This window comes from Oncorhynchus mykiss, chromosome 3, assembly GCF_013265735.2.
Source record: "Oncorhynchus mykiss isolate Arlee chromosome 3, USDA_OmykA_1.1, whole genome shotgun sequence".
Lineage (NCBI taxonomy): Eukaryota > Metazoa > Chordata > Actinopteri > Salmoniformes > Salmonidae > Oncorhynchus > Oncorhynchus mykiss.
In genome coordinates, this window is record NC_048567.1 from 84,200,985 (window position 1) to 84,221,819 (window position 20,835).

Genomic DNA, 20,835 nt, shown 5'->3' on the forward strand with positions numbered 1-20,835 from the left:
GGAACCTGGGCCTTAGAACCAGGGCCTTAGACCGCTGGGATACAGCCTGGAATGGAACCAGGGCCTTAGACCGCTGTGATACAGACTGGAATGGAACCGGGGCCTTAGAACCAGGGCCTTAGACCGCTGTGATACAGCCTGGAATGGAACCGGGGCCTTAGAACCATGGCCTTAGACCGCTGGGATACAGCCTGGAATGGAACCGGGGCCTTAGAACCAGGGCCTTAGACCGCTGTGATACAGCCTGGAATGGAACCGGGGCCTTAGAACCAGGACCTTAGAACCAGGGCCTTAGACAGCTGGGATACAGCCTGGAATGGAACCAGGGCCTTAGACCGCTGTGATACAGACTGGAATGGAACCAGGGCCTTAGACCGCTGTGATACAGCCTGGAATGCAACCGGGGCCTTAGACTGCTGTGATACAGCCTGGAATGGAACAAGGGCCTTAGAACCGGGTCCTTAGACTGCTGGGATACAGACTGCAATGGAACCGGGGCCTTAGAACCAGGGCCTTAGACCGCTATGATACAGACTGGAATGGAACCGGGGCCTTAGACCGCTGTGATGCAGCCTGGAATGGAACCGGAGCCTTAGACCGCTGTCATTCAGCCTGGAATGGAACCAGGGCCTTAGAACCAGGGCCTTAGACCGCTGGGATACAGACTGGAATGGAACCGGGGTCTTAGAACCAGGGCCTTAGACCGCTGTGATACAGCCTGTAATGGAACCAGGGCCTTAGAACCAGGGCCTTAGACCGCTGGGATACAGACTGGAATGGAACCGGAGCCTTAGACCGATGTGATGCAGCCTGGAATGGAACCAGGGCCTTAGAACCAGGGCCTTAGACCGCTGAGATACAGACTGGAATGGAACCGGGGCCTTAAAACCAGGGCCTTAGACCGCTGTGACACAGCCTGGAATGGAACCGGGGCCTTAGAACCAGGGCCTTAAAACCAGGGCCTTAGACAGCTGGGATACAGCCTGGAATGGAACCAGGGCCTTAGACCGCTGTGATACAGACTGGAATGGAACCAGGGCCTTAGACCGCTGTGATACAGCCTGGAATGGAACCGGGGCCTTAGATCGCTGTGATACAGCCTGGAATGGAACCTGGGCCTTAGAACCAGGGCCTTAGACCGCTGTGATACAGACTGGAATGGAACCGGGGCCTTAGAACCAGGGCCTTAGACCGCTGTGATACAGCCTGGAATGGAACCGGGGCCTTAGAACCGGGGCCTTAGACCGCTGTGATACAGTAGGGCCTTAGAACCAGGGCCTTAGACCGCTGGGATACAGACTGGAATGGAACCGGAGCCTTAGACCGCTGTGATGCAGCCTGGAATGGAACCAGGGCCTTAGAACCAGGGCCTTAGACCGCTGGGATACAGACTGGAATGGAACCGGGGTCTTAGAACCAGGGCCTTAGACCGCTGTGATACAGCCTGTAATGGAACCAGGGCCTTAGAACCAGGGCCTTAGACCGCTGGGATACAGACTGGAATGGAACCGGAGCCTTAGACCGCTGTGATGCAGCCTGGAATGGAACCAGGGCCTTAGAACCAGGGCCTTAGACCGCTGAGATACAGACTGGAATGGAACCGGGGACTTAGAACCAGGGCCTTAGACCGCTGTGATACAGCCTGGAATGGAACCGGGGCCTTAGAACCAGGACCTTAGAACCAGGGCCTTAGACAGCTGGGATACAGCCTGGAATGGAACCAGGGCCTTAGACCGCTGTGATACAGACTGGAATGGAACCAGGGCCTTAGACCGCTGTGATACAGCCTGGAATGGAACCGGGGCCTTAGACCGCTGTGATACAGCCTGGAATGGAACCTGGGCCTTAGAACCAGGGCCTTAGACCGCTGGGATACAGCCTGGAATGGAACCAGGGCCTTAGACCGCTGTGATACAGACTGGAATGGAACCGGGGCCTTAGAACCAGGGCCTTAGACCGCTGTGATACAGCCTGGAATGGAACCGGGGCCTTAGAACCGGGGCCTTAGACCGCTGGGATACAGCCTGGAATGGAACCGGAGCCTTAGAACCAGGGCCTTAGACCGCTGTGATACAGCCTGGAATGGAACCGGGGCCTTAGAACCAGGACCTTAGAACCAGGGCCTTAGACAGCTGGGATACAGCCTGGAATGGAACCAGGGCCTTAGACCGCTGTGATACAGACTGGAATGGAACCAGGGCCTTAGACCGCTGTGATACAGCCTGGAATGCAACCGGGGCCTTAGACCGCTGTGATACAGCGTGGAATGGAACCAGGGCCTTAGAACCGGGTCCTTAGACTGCTGGGATACAGACTGGAATGGAACCGGGGCCTTAGAACCAGGGCCTTAGACCGCTATGATACAGACTGGAATGGAACCGGGGCCTTAGACCGCTGTGATGCAGCCTGGAATGGAACCGGAGCCTTAGACCGCTGTGATTCAGCCTGGAATGGAACCGGGGCCTTAGATCGCTGTGATACAGCCTGGAATGGAACCTGGGCCTTAGAACCAGGGCCTTAGACCGCTGTGATACAGACTGGAATGGAACCGGGGCCTTAGAACCAGGGCCTTAGACCGCTGTGATACAGCCTGGAATGGAACCGGGGCCTTAGAACCGGGGCCTTAGACCGCTGTGATACAGTAGGGCCTTAGAACCAGGGCCTTAGACCGCTGGGATACAGACTGGAATGGAACCGGAGCCTTAGACCGCTGTGATGCAGCCTGGAATGGAACCAGGGCCTTAGAACCAGGGCCTTAGACCGCTGGGATACAGACTGGAATGGAACCGGGGTCTTAGAACCAGGGCCTTAGACCGCTGTGATACAGCCTGTAATGGAACCAGGGCCTTAGAACCAGGGCCTTAGACCGCTGGGATACAGACTGGAATGGAACCGGAGCCTTAGACCGCTGTGATGCAGCCTGGAATGGAACCAGGGCCTTAGAACCAGGGCCTTAGACCGCTGAGATACAGACTGGAATGGAACCGGGGACTTAGAACCAGGGCCTTAGACCGCTGTGATACAGCCTGGAATGGAACCGGGGCCTTAGAACCAGGACCTTAGAACCAGGGCCTTAGACAGCTGGGATACAGCCTGGAATGGAACCAGGGCCTTAGACCGCTGTGATACAGACTGGAATGGAACCAGGGCCTTAGACCGCTGTGATACAGCCTGGAATGGAACCGGGGCCTTAGACCGCTGTGATACAGCCTGGAATGGAACCTGGGCCTTAGAACCAGGGCCTTAGACCGCTGGGATACAGCCTGGAATGGAACCAGGGCCTTAGACCGCTGTGATACAGACTGGAATGGAACCGGGGCCTTAGAACCAGGGCCTTAGACCGCTGTGATACAGCCTGGAATGGAACCGGGGCCTTAGAACCGGGGCCTTAGACCGCTGGGATACAGCCTGGAATGGAACCGGAGCCTTAGAACCAGGGCCTTAGACCGCTGTGATACAGCCTGGAATGGAACCGGGGCCTTAGAACCAGGACCTTAGAACCAGGGCCTTAGACAGCTGGGATACAGCCTGGAATGGAACCAGGGCCTTAGACCGCTGTGATACAGACTGGAATGGAACCAGGGCCTTAGACCGCTGTGATACAGCCTGGAATGCAACCGGGGCCTTAGACCGCTGTGATACAGCGTGGAATGGAACCAGGGCCTTAGAACCGGGTCCTTAGACTGCTGGGATACAGACTGGAATGGAACCGGGGCCTTAGAACCAGGGCCTTAGACCGCTATGATACAGACTGGAATGGAACCGGGGCCTTAGACCGCTGTGATGCAGCCTGGAATGGAACCGGAGCCTTAGACCGCTGTGATTCAGCCTGGAATGGAACCAGGGCCTTAGAACCAGGGCCTTAGACCGCTGGGATACAGACTGGAATGGAACCGGGGTCTTAAAACCAGGGCCTTAGACCGCTGTGATACAGCCTGTAATGGAACCAGGGCCTTAGAACCAGGGCCTTAGACCGCTGGGATACAGACTGGAATGGAACCGGAGCCTTAGACCGCTGTGATGCAGCCTGGAATGGAACCAGTGCCTTAGAACCAGGGCCTTAGACCGCTGAGATACAGACTGGAATGGAACCGGGGCCTTAGAACCAGGGCCTTAGACCGCTGTGATACAGCCTGGAATGGAACCGGGGCCTTAGAACCAGGGCCTTAGAACCAGGGCCTTAGACAGCTGGGATACAGCCTGGAATGGAACCAGGACCTTAGACCGCTGTGATACAGACTGGAATGGAACCAGGGCCTTAGACCGCTGTGATACAGCCTGGAATGGAACCGGGGCCTTAGATCGCTGTGATACAGCCTGGAATGGAACCAGGGCCTTAGAACCAGGGCCTTAGACCGCTGGGATACAGACTGGAATGGAACCGGAGCCTTAGACTGCTGTGATACAGCCTGGAATGGAGCCAGGGCCTTAGAACCGGGGTCTTAGAACCAGGGCCTTAGACCACTGTGATACAGCCTGGAATGGAACCAGGGCCTTAGACCGCTGTGATACAGCCTGGAATGGAACCGGGGTCTTAGAACCAGGGCCTTAGACCGCTGTGATACAGCCTGTAATGGAACCAGGGCCTTAGAACCAGGGCCTTAGACCGCTGGGATACAGACTGGAATGGAACCGGGGCCTTAGACTGCTGTGATACAGCCTGGAATGGAACCAGGGCCTTAGAACCGGGGTCTTAGAACCAGGGCCTTAGACCACTGTGATACAGCCTGGAATGGAACCAGGGCCTTAGACCGCTGTGATACAGCCTGGAATGGAACCGGGGCCTTTGAACCAGGGCCTTAGACCGCTGTGATACAGCCTGGAATGGAACCGGGGCCTTAGAACCGGGGCCTTAGACCGCTGTGATACAGTAGGGCCTTAGAACCAGGGCCTTAGACCGCTGGGATACAGACTGGAATGGAACCGGAGCCTTAGACCGCTGTGATGCAGCCTGGAATGGAACCAGGGCCTTAGAACCAGGGCCTTAGACCGCTGGGATACAGACTGGAATGGAACCGGGGTCTTAGAACCAGGGCCTTAGACCGCTGTGATACAGCCTGTAATGGAACCAGGGCCTTAGAACCAGGGCCTTAGACCGCTGGGATACAGACTGGAATGGAACCGGAGCCTTAGACCGCTGTGATGCAGCCTGGAATGGAACCAGGGCCTTAGAACCAGGGCCTTAGACCGCTGAGATACAGACTGGAATGGAACCGGGGACTTAGAACCAGGGCCTTAGACCGCTGTGATACAGCCTGGAATGGAACCGGGGCCTTAGAACCAGGACCTTAGAACCAGGGCCTTAGACAGCTGGGATACAGCCTGGAATGGAACCAGGGCCTTAGACCGCTGTGATACAGACTGGAATGGAACCAGGGCCTTAGACCGCTGTGATACAGCCTGGAATGGAACCGGGGCCTTAGACCGCTGTGATACAGCCTGGAATGGAACCTGGGCCTTAGAACCAGGGCCTTAGACCGCTGGGATACAGCCTGGAATGGAACCAGGGCCTTAGACCGCTGTGATACAGACTGGAATGGAACCGCGGCCTTAGAACCAGGGCCTTAGACCGCTGTGATACAGCCTGGAATGGAACCGGGGCCTTAGAACCGGGGCCTTAGACCGCTGGGATACAGCCTGGAATGGAACCGGGGCCTTAGAACCAGGGCCTTAGACCGCTGTGATACAGCCTGGAATGGAACCGGGGCCTTAGAACCAGGACCTTAGAACCAGGGCCTTAGACAGCTGGGATACAGCCTGGAATGGAACCAGGGCCTTAGACCGCTGTGATACAGACTGGAATGGAACCAGGGCCTTAGACCGCTGTGATACAGCCTGGAATGCAACCGGGGCCTTAGACCGCTGTGATACAGCGTGGAATGGAACCAGGGCCTTAGAACCGGGTCCTTAGACTGCTGGGATACAGACTGGAATGGAACCGGGGCCTTAGAACCAGGGCCTTAGACCGCTATGATACAGACTGGAATGGAACTGGGGCCTTAGACCGCTGTGATGCAGCCTGGAATGGAACCGGAGCCTTAGACCGCTGTGATTCAGCCTGGAATGGAACCAGGGCCTTAAAACCAGGGCCTTAGACCGCTGGGATACAGACTGGAATGGAACCGGGGTCTTAGAACCAGGGCCTTAGACCGCTGTGATACAGCCTGTAATGGAACCAGGGCCTTAGAACCAGGGCCTTAGACCGCTGGGATACAGACTGGAATGGAACCGGAGCCTTAGACCGCTGTGATGCAGCCTGGAATGGAACCAGGGCCTTAGAACCAGGGCCTTAGACCGCTGAGATACAGACTGGAATGGAACCGGGGCCTTAGAACCAGGGCCTTAGACCGCTGTGATACAGCCTGGAATGGAACCGGGGCCTTAGAACCAGGGCCTTAGAACCAGGGCCTTAGACAGCTGGGATACAGCCTGGAATGGAACCAGGACCTTAGACCGCTGTGATACAGACTGGAATGGAACCAGGGCCTTAGACCGCTGTGATACAGCCTGGAATGGAACCGGGGCCTCAGATCGCTGTGATACAGCCTGGAATGGAACCAGGGCCTTAGAACCAGGGCCTTAGACCGCTGGGATACAGACTGGAATGGAACCGGAGCCTTAGACTGCTGTGATACAGCCTGGAATGGAACCAGGGCCTTAGAACCGGGGTCTTAGAACCAGGGCCTTAGACCACTGTGATACAGCCTGGAATGGAACCAGGGCCTTAGACCGCTGTGATACAGCCTGGAATGGAACCGGGGTCTTAGAACCAGGGCCTTAGACCGCTGTGATACAGCCTGTAATGGAACCAGGGCCTTAGAACCAGGGCCTTAGACCGCTGGGATACAGACTGGAATGGAACCGGGGCCTTAGACTGCTGTGATACAGCCTGGAATGGAACCAGGGCCTTAGAACCGGGGTCTTAGAACCAGGGCCTTAGACCACTGTGATACAGCCTGGAATGGAACCAGGGCCTTAGACCGCTGTGATACAGCCTGGAATGGAACCGGGGCCTTAGAACCAGGGCCTTAGACCGCTGTGATACAGCCTGGAATGGAACCGGGGTCTTAGAACCAGGGCTTTAGACCGTTGTGATACAGCCTGGAATGGAACCGGGGTCTTAGAACCAGGGTCTTAGACCACTGTTATACAGAATGGAATGGAACCAGGGCCTTAGAACCAGGGCCTTAGACCGCTGTGATACAGCCTGGAATGGAACCAGGGCCTTAGACTGCTGTGATACAGCCTGGAATGGAACCGGGGTCTTAGAACCGGGGTCTTAGAACCAGGGCCTTAGACCGCTGTGATACAGCCTGGAATGGAACCAGGGCCTTAGAACCAGGATCTTAGACTGCTGTGATACAGCCTGGAATGGAACCGGGTTCTTAGAACCAGGGTCTTAGACCGCTGTGATACAGCCTGGAATGGAACCGGGGTCTTAGACCGCTGGGATACAGCTTGGAATGGAACCGGGGCTTTAGAACCAGGGCCTTAGACCGCTGTGATACAGCCTGGAATGGAACCGGGGTCTTAGACCGCTGGGATACAGCTTGGAATGGAACCGGGGCTTTAGAACCAGGGTCTTAGACCGCTGTGATACAGCCTGGAATGGAACCGGGTTCTTAGAACCAGGGTCTTAGACCGCTGTGATACAGCCTGGAATGGAACCGGGGTCTTAGACCGCTGGGATACAGCTTGGAATGGAATAGAACTAAATGGAATGGAACTAATTCTTATTTACAATGACGGCCTACACCGGCCAAACCCGGACGATGCTGGGCCAATTGTGCGCCGCCCTATGGGACTCCCAATCACGGCCGGTTGTGATGCAGCCTGGAATGGAACCAGGGCCTTAGAACCGGGTCCTTAGACTGCTGGGATACAGACTGGAATGGAACCGGGGCCTTAGACCGCTGTGATGCAGCCTGGAATGGAACCAGGGCCTTAGAACCAGGGCCTTAGACCGCTGGGATACAGACTGGAATGGAACCGGAGCCTTAGACCGCTGTGATGCAGCCTGGAATGGAACCAGGGCCTTAGAACCAGGGCCTTAGACCGCTGGGATACAGACTGGAATGGAACCGGGGTCTTAGAACCAGGGCCTTAGACCGCTGTGATACAGCCTGTAATGGAACCAGGGCCTTAGAACCAGGGCCTTAGACCGCTGGGATACAGACTGGAATGGAACCGGAGCCTTAGACCGCTGTGATGCAGCCTGGAATGGAAACAGGGCCTTAGACCGCTGTGATACAGACTGGAATGGAACCAGGGCCTTAGACAGCTGTGATACAGCCTGGAATGGAACCGGGGCCTTAGACCGCTGTGATACAGCCTGGAATGGAACCTGGGCCTTAGAACCAGGGCCTTAGACCGCTGGGATACAGCCTGGAATGGAACCAGGGCCTTAGACCGCTGTGATACAGACTGGAATGGAACCGGGGCCTTAGAACCAGGGCCTTAGACCGCTGTGATACAGCCTGGAATGGAACCAGGGCCTTAGAACCGGGGCCTTAGACCGCTGGGATACAGCCTGGAATGGAACCGGGGCCTTAGAACCAGGGCCTTAGACCGCTGTGATACAGCCTGGAATGGAACCGGGGCCTTAGAACCAGGACCTTAGAACCAGGGCCTTAGACAGCTGGGATACAGCCTGGAATGGAACCAGGGCCTTAGACCGCTGTGATAGAGACTGGAATGGAACCAGGGCCTTAGACCGCTGTGATACAGCCTGGAATGCAACCGGGGCCTTAGACCGCTGTGATACAGCCTGGAATGGAACCAGGGCCTTAGAACCGGGTCCTTAGACTGCTGGGATACAGACTGGAATGGAACCGGGGCCTTAGAACCAGGGCCTTAGACCGCTATGATACAGACTGGAATGGAACCGGGGCCTTAGACCGCTGTGATGCAGCCTGGAATGGAACCGGAGCCTTAAAACCAGGGCCTTAGACCGCTGTGACACAGCCTGGAATGGAACCGGGGCCTTAGAACCAGGGCCTTAAAACCAGGGCCTTAGACAGCTGGGATACAGCCTGGAATGGAACCAGGGCCTTAGACCGCTGTGATACAGACTGGAATGGAACCAGGGCCTTAGACCGCTGTGATACAGCCTGGAATGGAACCGGGGCCTTAGATCGCTGTGATACAGCCTGGAATGGAACCTGGGCCTTAGAACCAGGGCCTTAGACCGCTGTGATACAGACTGGAATGGAACCAGGGCCTTAGAACCAGGGCCTTAGACCGCTGTGATACAGCCTGGAATGGAACCGGGGCCTTAGAACCGGGGCCTTAGACCGCTGTGATACAGTAGGGCCTTAGAACCAGGGCCTTAGACCGCTGGGATACAGACTGGAATGGAACCGGAGCCTTAGACCGCTGTGATGCAGCCTGGAATGGAACCAGGGCCTTAGAACCAGGGCCTTAGACCGCTGGGATACAGACTGGAATGGAACCGGGGTCTTAGAACCAGGGCCTTAGACCGCTGTGATACAGCCTGTAATGGAACCAGGGCCTTAGAACCAGGGCCTTAGACCGCTGGGATACAGACTGGAATGGAACCGGAGCCTTAGACCGCTGTGATGCAGCCTGGAATGGAACCAGGGCCTTAGAACCAGGGCCTTAGACCGCTGAGATACAGACTGGAATGGAACCGGGGCCTTAGAACCAGGGCCTTAGACCGCTGTGATACAGCCTGGAATGGAACCGGGGCCTTAGAACCAGGACCTTAGAACCAGGGCCTTAGACAGCTGGGATACAGCCTGGAATGGAACCGGGGCCTTAGACCGCTGTGATACAGCCTGTAATGGAACCAGGGCCTTAGAACCAGGGCCTTAGACCGCTGGGATACAGACTGGAATGGAACCGGAGCCTTAGACTGCTGTGATGCAGCCTGGAATGGAACCAGGGCCTTAGAACCAGGGCCTTAGACCGCTGAGATACAGACTGGAATGGAACCGGGGCCTTAGAACCAGGGCCTTAGAACCAGGGCCTTAGACAGCTGGGATACAGCCTGGAATGGAACCAGGGCCTTAGACCGCTGTGATACAGACTGGAATGGAACCAGGGCCTTAGACCGCTGTGATACAGCCTGGAATGGAACCGGGGCCTTAGATCGCTGTGATACAGCCTGGAATGGAACCAGGGCCTTAGAACCAGGGCCTTAGACCGCTGGGATACAGACTGGAATGGAACCGGAGCCTTAGACTGCTGTGATACAGCCTGGAATGGAACCACGGCCTTAGAACCGGGGTCTTAGAACCAGGGCCTTAGACCACTGTGATACAGCCTGGAATGGAACCAGGGCCTTAGACCGCTGTGATACAGCCTGGAATGGAACCGGGGTCTTAGAACCAGGGCCTTAGACCGCTGTGATACAGCCTGTAATGGAACCAGGGCCTTAGAACCAGGGCCTTAGACCGCTGGGATACAGACTGGAATGGAACCGGGGCCTTAGACTGCTGTGATACAGCCTGGAATGGAACCAGGGCCTTAGAACTGGGGTCTTAGAACCAGGGCCTTAGACCACTGTGATACAGCCTGGAATGGAACCAGGGCCTTAGACCGCTGTGATACAGCCTGGAATAGAACCGGGGCCTTAGAACCAGGGCCTTAGACCGCTGTGATACAGCCTGGAATGGAACCGGGGTCTTAGAACCAGGGCTTTAGACCGTTGTGATACAGCCTGGAATGGAACCGGGGTCTTAGAACCAGGGTCTTAGACCACTGTTATACAGAATGGAATGGAACCAGGGCCTTAGAACCAGGGCCTTAGACCGCTGTGATACAGCCTGGAATGGAACCAGGGCCTTAGACTGCTGTGATACAGCCTGGAATGGAACCGGGGTCTTAGAACCAGGGCCTTAGACCGCTGTGATACAGCCTGGAATGGAACCAGGGCCTTAGAACCAGGATCTTAGACTGCTGTGATACAGCCTGGAATGGAACCGGGTTCTTAGAACCAGGGTCTTAGACCGCTGTGATACAGCCTGGAATGGAACCGGGGTCTTAGACCGCTGGGATACAGCTTGGAATGGAACCGGGGCTTTAGAACCAGGGCCTTAGACCGCTGTGATACAGCCTGGAATGGAACCGGGGTCTTAGACCGCTGGGATACAGCTTGGAATGGAACCGGGGCTTTAGAACCAGGGTCTTAGACCGCTGTGATACAGCCTGGAATGGAACCGGGTTCTTAGAACCAGGGTCTTAGACCGCTGTGATACACCCTGGAATGGAACCGGGTTCTTAGAACCAGGGTCTTAGACCGCTGGGATACAGCTTGGAATGGAATAGAACTAAATGGAATGGAACTAATTCTTATTTACAATGACGGCCTACACCGGCCAAACCCGGACGATGCTGGGCCAATTGTGCGCCGCCCTATGGGACTCCCAATCACGGCCGGTTGTGATACAGCCTGGAATGCAACCGGGGCCTTAGACTGCTGTGATGCAGCCTGGAATGGAACCAGGGCCTTAGAACCGGGTCCTTAGACTGCTGGGATAAAGACTGGAATGGAACCGGGGCCTTAGAACCAGGGCCTTAGACCACTATGATACAGACTGGAATGGAACCGGGGCCTTAGACCGCTGTGATGCAGCCTGGAATGGAACCAGGGCCTTAGAACCAGGGCCTTAGACCGCTGGGATACAGACTGGAATGGAACCGGAGCCTTAGACCGCTGTGATGCAGCCTGGAATGGAACCAGGGCCTTAGAACCAGGGCCTTAGACCGCTGGGATACAGACTGGAATGGAACCGGGGTCTTAGAACCAGGGCCTTAGACCGCTGTGATACAGCCTGTAATGGAACCAGGGCCTTAGAACCAGGGCCTTAGACCGCTGGGATACAGACTGGAATGGAACCGGAGCCTTAGACCGCTGTGATGCAGCCTGGAATGGAACCAGGGCCTTAGACCGCTGTGATACAGACTGGAATGGAACCAGGGCCTTAGACAGCTGTGATACAGCCTGGAATGGAACCGGGGCCTTAGACCGCTGTGATACAGCCTGGAATGGAACCTGGGCCTTAGAACCAGGGCCTTAGACCGCTGGGATACAGCCTGGAATGGAACCAGGGCCTTAGACCGCTGTGATACAGACTGGAATGGAACCGGGGCCTTAGAACCAGGGCCTTAGACCGCTGTGATACAGCCTGGAATGGAACCGGGGCCTTAGAACCGGGGCCTTAGACCGCTGGGATACAGCCTGGAATGGAACCGGGGCCTTAGAACCAGGGCCTTAGACCGCTGTGATACAGCCTGGAATGGAACCGGGGCCTTAGAACCAGGACCTTAGAACCAGGGCCTTAGACAGCTGGGATACAGCCTGGAATGGAACCAGGGCCTTAGACCGCTGTGATACAGACTGGAATGGAACCAGGGCCTTAGACCGCTGTGATACAGCCTGGAATGCAACCGGGGCCTTAGACCGCTGTGATACAGCCTGGAATGGAACCAGGGCCTTAGAACCGGGTCCTTAGACTGCTGGGATACAGACTGGAATGGAACCGGGGCCTTAGAACCAGGGCCTTAGACCGCTATGATACAGACTGGAATGGAACCGGGGCCTTAGACCGCTGTGATGCAGCCTGGAATGGAACCGGAGCCTTAGACCGCTGTCATTCAGCCTGGAATGGAACCAGGGCCTTAGAACCAGGGCCTTAGACCGCTGGGATACAGACTGGAATGGAACCGGGGTCTTAGAACCAGGGCCTTAGACCGCTGTGATACAGCCTGTAATGGAACCAGGGCCTTAGAACCAGGGCCTTAGACCGCTGGGATACAGACTGGAATGGAACCGGGGCCTTAAAACCAGGGCCTTAGACCGCTGTGACACAGCCTGGAATGGAACCGGGGCCTTAGAACCAGGGCCTTAAAACCAGGGCCTTAGACAGCTGGGATACAGCCTGGAATGGAACCGGAGCCTTAGACCGATGTGATGCAGCCTGGAATGGAACCAGGGCCTTAGAACCAGGGCCTTAGACCGCTGAGATACAGACTGGAATGGAACCGGGGCCTTAAAACCAGGGCCTTAGACCGCTGTGACACAGCCTGGAATGGAACCGGGGCCTTAGAACCAGGGCCTTAAAACCAGGGCCTTAGACAGCTGGGATACAGCCTGGAATGGAACCAGGGCCTTAGACCGCTGTGATACAGACTGGAATGGAACCAGGGCCTTAGACCGCTGTGATACAGCCTGGAATGGAACCGGGGCCTTAGATCGCTGTGATACAGCCTGGAATGGAACCTGGGCCTTAGAACCAGGGCCTTAGACCGCTGTGATACAGACTGGAATGGAACCGGGGCCTTAGAACCAGGGCCTTAGACCGCTGTGATACAGCCTGGAATGGAACCGGGGCCTTAGAACCGGGGCCTTAGACCGCTGTGATACAGCCTGGAATGGAACCAGGGTCTTAGACCGCTGGGATGCAGCCTGGAATGGTACCGGGGCCTTAGAACCAGGGCCTTAGAACCAGGGCCTTAGACCGCTGTGATACAGACTGGAATGGAACCAGGGCCTTAGACTGCTGTGATACAGCCTGGAATGGAACCAGGGTCTTAGAACCGGGGCCTTAGACTGCTGTGATACAGCCTGGAATGGAACCAGGGCCTTAGAACCGGGGTCTTAGAACCAGGGCCTTAGACCGCTGTGATACAGCCTGGAATGGAACCGGGGCCTTAGAACCAGGGCCTTAGAACCAGGGCCTTAGACAGCTGGGATACAGCCTGGAATGGAACCAGGGCCTTAGACCGCTGTGATACAGACTGGAATGGAACCAGGGCCTTAGACCGCTGTGATACAGCCTGGAATGGAACCGGGGCCTTAGATCGCTGTGATACAGCCTGGAATGGAACCTGGGCCTTAGAACCAGGGCCTTAGACCGCTGTGATACAGACTGGAATGGAACCGGGGCCTTAGAACCAGGGCCTTAGACCGCTGTGATACAGCCTGGAATGGAACCGGGGCCTTACAACCGGGGCCTTAGACCGCTGTGATACAGCCTGGAATGGAACCAGGGTCTTAGAACCAGGGTCTTAGACCGCTGGGATGCAGCCTGGAATGGTACCGGGGCCTTAGATTCAGGGCCTTAGAACCAGGGCCTTAGACCGCTGTGATACAGACTGGAATGGAACCAGGGCCTTAGACTGCTGTGATACTGCCTGGAATGGAACCAGGGTCTTAGAACCGGGGCCTTAGACTGCTGTGATACAGCCTGGAATGGAACCAGGGCCTTAGAACCGGGGTCTTAGAACCAGGGCCTTAGACCGCTGTGATACAGACTGGAGTGGAACCAGGGCCTTAGACTGCTGTGATACAGCCTGGAATGGAAACAGGGTCTTAGAACCGGGGCCTTAGACTGCTGTGATACAGCCTGGAATGGAACCAGGGCCTTAGAACCGGGGTCTTAGAACCAGGGCCTTAGACCACTGTGATACAGCCTGGAATGGAACCAGGGTCTTAGACCGCTGTGATACAGCCTGGAATGGAACCGGGGCCTTAGAACCAGGGCCTTAGACCGCTGTGATACAGCCTGGAATGGAACCGGGGTCTTAGAACCAGGGCCTTAGACCGTTGTGATACAGCCTGGAATGGAACCGGGGTCTTAGAACCGGGGCCTTAGACCGCTGGGATACAGCCTGGAATGGAACCGGGGCCTTAGAACCAGGGCCTTAGACCGCTGGGATACAGACTGGAATGGAACCGGAGCCTTAGACCGCTGTGATGCAGCCTGGAATGGAACCAGGGCCTTAGAACCAGGGCCTTAGACCGCTGGGATACAGACTGGAATGGAACCGGGGTCTTAGAACCAGGGCCTTAGACCGCTGTGATACAGCCTGTAATGGAACCAGGGCCTTAGAACCAGGGCCTTAGACCGCTGGGATACAGACTGGAATGGAACCGGAGCCTTAGACCGCTGTGATGCAGCCTGGAATGGAACCAGGGCCTTAGACCGCTGTGATACAGACTGGAATGGAACCAGGGCCTTAGACAGCTGTGATACAGCCTGGAATGGAACCGGGGCCTTAGACCGCTGTGATACAGCCTGGAATGGAACCTGGGCCTTAGAACCAGGGCCTTAGACCGCTGGGATACAGCCTGGAATGGAACCAGGGCCTTAGACCGCTGTGATACAGACTGGAATGGAACCGGGGCCTTAGAACCAGGGCCTTAGACCGCTGTGATACAGCCTGGAATGGAACCGGGGCCTTAGAACCGGGGCCTTAGACCGCTGGGATACAGCCTGGAATGGAACCGGGGCCTTAGAACCAGGACCTTAGAACCAGGGCCTTAGACAGCTGGGATACAGCCTGGAATGGAACCAGGGCCTTAGACCGCTGTGATACAGACTGGAATGGAACCAGGGCCTTAGACCGCTGTGATACAGCCTGGAATGCAACCGGGGCCTTAGACCGCTGTGATACAGCCTGGAATGGAACCAGGGCCTTAGAACCGGGTCCTTAGACTGCTGGGATACAGACTGGAATGGAACCGGGGCCTTAGAACCAGGGCCTTAGACCGCTATGATACAGACTGGAATGGAACCGGGGCCTTAGACCGCTGTGATGCAGCCTGGAATGGAACCGGAGCCTTAGACCGCTGTCATTCAGCCTGGAATGGAACCAGGGCCTTAGAACCAGGGCCTTAGACCGCTGGGATACAGACTGGAATGGAACCGGGGTCTTAGAACCAGGGCCTTAGACCGCTGTGATACAGCCTGTAATGGAACCAGGGCCTTAGAACCAGGGCCTTAGACCGCTGGGATACAGACTGGAATGGAACCGGAGCCTTAGACCGATGTGATGCAGCCTGGAATGGAACCAGGGCCTTAGAACCAGGGCCTTAGACCGCTGAGATACAGACTGGAATGGAACCGGGGCCTTAAAACCAGGGCCTTAGACCGCTGTGACACAGCCTGGAATGGAACCGGGGCCTTAGAACCAGGGCCTTAAAACCAGGGCCTTAGACAGCTGGGATACAGCCTGGAATGGAACCAGGGCCATAGACCGCTGTGATACAGACTGGAATGGAACCAGGGCCTTAGACCGCTGTGATACAGCCTGGAATGGAACCGGGGCCTTAGATCGCTGTGATACAGCCTGGAATGGAACCTGGGCCTTAGAACCAGGGCCTTAGACCGCTGTGATACAGACTGGAATGGAACCGGGGCCTTAGAACCAGGGCCTTAGACCGCTGTGATACAGCCTGGAATGGAACCGGGGCCTTAGAACCGGGGCCTTAGACCGCTGTGATACAGCCTGGAATGGAACCAGGGTCTTAGACCGCTGGGATGCAGCCTGGAATGGTACCGGGGCCTTAGAACCAGGGCCTTAGAACCAGGGCCTTAGGCCGCTGTGATACAGACTGGAATGGAACCAGGGCCTTAGACTGCTGTGATACAGCCTGGAATGGAACCAGGGCCTTAGAACCGGGGTCTTAGAACCAGGGCCTTAGACCGCTGTGATACAGCCTGGAATGGAACCGGGGCCTTAGAACCAGGGCCTTAGAACCAGGGCCTTAGACAGCTGGGATACAGCCTGGAATGGAACCAGGGCCTTAGACCGCTGTGATACAGACTGGAATGGAACCAGGGCCTTAGACCGCTGTGATACAGCCTGGAATGGAACCGGGGCCTTAGATCGCTGTGATACAGACTGGAATGGAACCGGGGCCTTAGAACCAGGGCCTTAGACCGCTGTGATACAGCCTGGAATGGAACCGGGGCCTTAGAACCGGGGCCTTAGACCGCTGTGATACAGCCTGGAATGGAACCAGGGTCTTAGAACCAGGGTCTTAGACCGCTGGGATGCAGCCTGGAATGGTACCGGGGCCTTAGATTCAGGGCCTTAGAACCAGGGCCTTAGACCGCTGTGATACAGACTGGAATGGAACCAGGGCCTTAGACTGCTGTGATACAGCCTGGAATGGAACCAGGGTCTTAGAACCGGGGCCTTAGACTGCTGTGATACAGCCTGGAATGGAACCAGGGCCTTAGAACCGGGGTCTTAGAACCAGGGCCTTAGACCGCTGTGATACAGACTGGAGTGGAACCAGGGCCTTAGACTGCTGTGATACAGCCTGGAATGGAACCAGGGTCTTAGAACCGGGGCCTTAGACTGCTGTGATACAGCCTGGAATGGAACCAGGGCCTTAGAACCAGGGTCTTAGAACCAGGGCCTTAGACCACTGTGATACAGCCTGGAATGGAACCAGGGCCTTAGACCGCTGTGATACAGCCTGGAATGGAACCGGGGCCTTAGAACCAGGGCCTTAGACCGCTGTGATACAGCCTGGAATGGAACCGGGGTCTTAGAACCAGGGCCTTAGACCATTGTGATACAGCCTGGAATGGAACCGGGGTCTTAGAACCAGGGTCTTAGACCGCTGTTATACAGAATGGAATGGAACCAGGGCCTTAGAACCAGGGCCTTAGACCGCTGTGATACAGCCTGGAATGGAACCAGGGCCTTAGACTGCTGTGATACAGCCTGGAATGGAACCGGGGTCTTAGAACCAGGGCCTTTGACCGCTGTGATACAGCCTGGAATGGAACCGGGGTCTTAGAACCAGGGCCTTAGACCGCTGGGCCACTCAGGAGCCATGTCAAGGCTGAACACTAAATGTGTAGAATTAGAGCTTCCTGAAGCCTCTCAACTCTCAGAAGTTTTTTTTTTTAATTCATTTTCTTTACCATCATGGTAGTAAGTTGGATGACATTTGAATGTTCTCTGAGGAGGCTCCTGACAGCAGATAGGCCTCCAGGACTTTCAACCAAAACGGCACTAGCATCTCGGGTAGATCAGAGCCTTCTGAATCTCCGATCTCAATATGACCTATAATACCAGGCTTTCACCATCCATCAGATCAATAACCTATCAATAGAACCCATGTATGGATGACAGGCTAGCATTGTTGCTGTGGCTTGCCAATATCATATTCTCAGTGCCGGTGTAATGTCTTGACTTGAGATGACACGGCTAGCCATTCATTCACAGGTCATGGTCAACAGATCCCATTAATAAAAGCAGACACATTGTGAAATTGCAGTAACAGTGTATATACTGTACTCTATACCATCTACTGCATCTTGCTTATGCCGTTCTGTACCATCACTCATTCATATATCTTTATGTACATATTCTTTATCCCTTTACACTTGTGTGTATAAGGTAGTAGTTGTGGAATTGTTAGGTTACATTACTCGTTGTCGGGACTAGAAGCACAAGCATTTCGCTACACTCGCATTAACATCTGCTAACCATGTGAATGAGACAAATAAAATTAGACTTGATTTGATTTACTAACTAGGGCTAGTTAGCTATAGGAAGGGAGATGGGGAACTCAAAATCTATTTTCCAATTAGATCATATGGAAATGAATTAGTGTGTATGTATATTTATTTAATCGATTTGAATAAACTAGCTGGGTAAATGGAGGTAAAGGAGACTTACCAGTAACGGGACTGAGGAGCAGGATGATGTACAGCCCCAGTGACAGCGCCGACGTTGGGCACAGGACTGCCATGGCTGGTGGGGTCATTTGGGACGAGCGGTTTCTCCAAAAACTCCGTAAACTAATGTTAAACGAATACATTCGCCCGGACTATCAAATCCAACATAATCCAAATAAAATAGGACGGGATGATTCAAATGTTTCCCAGCTTTAATAGTTGATATTGACGAGGAACTTAACTAGATAATGACCTAACCGTGATTGTCCAATAGAAGGTCCCCAGGCAGTGCAACAACAACAAATACAATCTAATTTCAACTAGTAAAATAGCTACCGTTGTCTGTATACTTTCTTATCACCTAACTAGCTACCTTATTCTTATTAAATTGCCTAAACGTTGTAGGGTTTTAATCGACTGTAAATGAACTGTGCTACATATTGAGTTGTCATCGCATTCAACGAGGAAAATCTGATTTTAATGCAGCTACAGTAACCGTTTCCTAGTGGCCGACTGGACAAGACATCTTTTGGCTGGGTGGCACTGTCATACGGCTTTTCTGGCATTTAAATAGGCGATTTAAGCAGGCATATTCTACTAGCAAGCTGATAAAACTGTTATCACAAAATTGATTATCCTACTTGTTTTCCCAAAAAAGTATATATATTCCCGATCAAATCCGCTTGATATCCATCCATAATGGACAAGTTGTGTTCTGCCTGTTGGAAATGTGTCCATACTGTAAAGCCAGGCTGACTAGTCAGGTGGGCAGGGAAGCCCCTCGCCGCGGCACACGGAGCAGGGAGGGCCGGCTGGGGGTGGGGTCGGACCGGGAAGACATGTTTCCATTTGCGGAGGTTTTCCAGACAGACGAGCCATAATGTGTATACAGTCATAATATATACAGCCATAATATGTATACAGTTGTAATGTGTATACAGTCGTAATGTGTATACAGTTGTAATGTGTATACAGCCATAATGTATACAGTTGTAATGTGTATACAGTTGTAATGTGTATACAGTTGTAATGTGTATACAGTGGTAATGTGTATACAGCCATAATATGTATACAGTTGTAATGTGTATACAGTCGTAATGTGTATACAGTTGTAATGTGTATACAGTTGTAATGTGTATACAGCCATAATGTGTATACAGTTGTAATGTGTATACAGCCATAATGTGTATACAGTTGTAATGTGTATACAGCCATAATGTGTATACAGTTGTAATGTGTATACAGTTGTAATGTGTATACAGCCATAATGTATACAGTTGTAATGTGTATACAGTTGTAATGTGTATACAGTTGTAATGTGTATACAGCCATAATGTATACAGTTGTAATGTGTATACAGTTGTAATATGTATACAGTTGTAATGTGTATACAGTTGTAATGTGTATACAGTTGTAATGTGTATACAGCCATAATGTGTATACAGTCATAATATATACAGTTGTAATGTGTATACAGTTGTAATGTGTATACAGCCATAATGTGTATACAGTCATAATATATACAGTTGTAATATGTATACAGTTGTAATGTGTATACAGTCATAATATATACAGTTGTAATGTGTATACAGTTGTAATGTGTATACAGTTGTAATGTGTATACAGCCATAATATATACAGTTGTAATGTGTATACAGCCATAATGTGTATACAGTTGTAATGTGTATACAGTTGTAATGTGTATACAGTTGTAATGTGTATACAGTTGTAATGTGTATACAGCCATAATGTGTATACAGTTGTAATGTGTATACAGTTGTAATGTGTATACAGTTGTAATGTGTATACAGCCATAATGTGTATACAGTTGTAATATGTATACAGCCATAATGTGTATACAGTTGTAATGTGTATACAGTTGTAATATGTATACAGCCATAATGTGTATACAGTTGTAATGTGTATACAGTTGTAATATGTATACAGCCATAATGTGTATACAGCCATAATGTGTATACAGTTGTAATGTGTATACAGTTGTAATGTGTATACAGTTGTAATATGTATACAGCCATAATGTATACAGTTGTAATGTGTATACAGTCATAATATATACAGTTGTAATGTGTATACAGTTGTAATGTGTATACAGTTGTAATGTGTATACAGTTGTAATGTGTATACAGCCATAATATATAGAGTTGTAATGTGTATACAGTTGTAATGTGTATACAGTTGTAATGTGTATACAGCCATAATGTGTATACAGTCATAATATATACAGTTGTAATGTGTATACAGTTGTAATGTGTATACAGTTGTAATGTGTATACAGTTGTAATGTGTATACAGTTGTAATGTGTATACAGTTGTAATGTGTATACAGCCATAATATATAGAGTTGTAATGTGTATACAGTTGTAATGTG

The 20,835-nt window shown here is 53.1% G+C and overlaps 1 protein-coding gene across 1 annotated transcript in view; it reads right to left on the minus strand.

Annotated features, from left to right (window-relative positions):
- Positions 1 to 19,278, minus strand: part of LOC110504983 (bone morphogenetic protein receptor type-2-like) — a 146,325-nt gene extending 127,047 nt beyond the window's left edge. Inside the window, exon 1 of the mRNA XM_036975362.1 lies at positions 18,448 to 19,278. Coding sequence (XP_036831257.1) covers positions 18,448 to 18,589 — 142 coding nt within the window. The 5' untranslated portion in view covers positions 18,590 to 19,278. The remainder of the gene's footprint in view (positions 1 to 18,447) is intronic.
- Between the last annotated feature and the right edge of the window lie 1,557 nt (positions 19,279 to 20,835).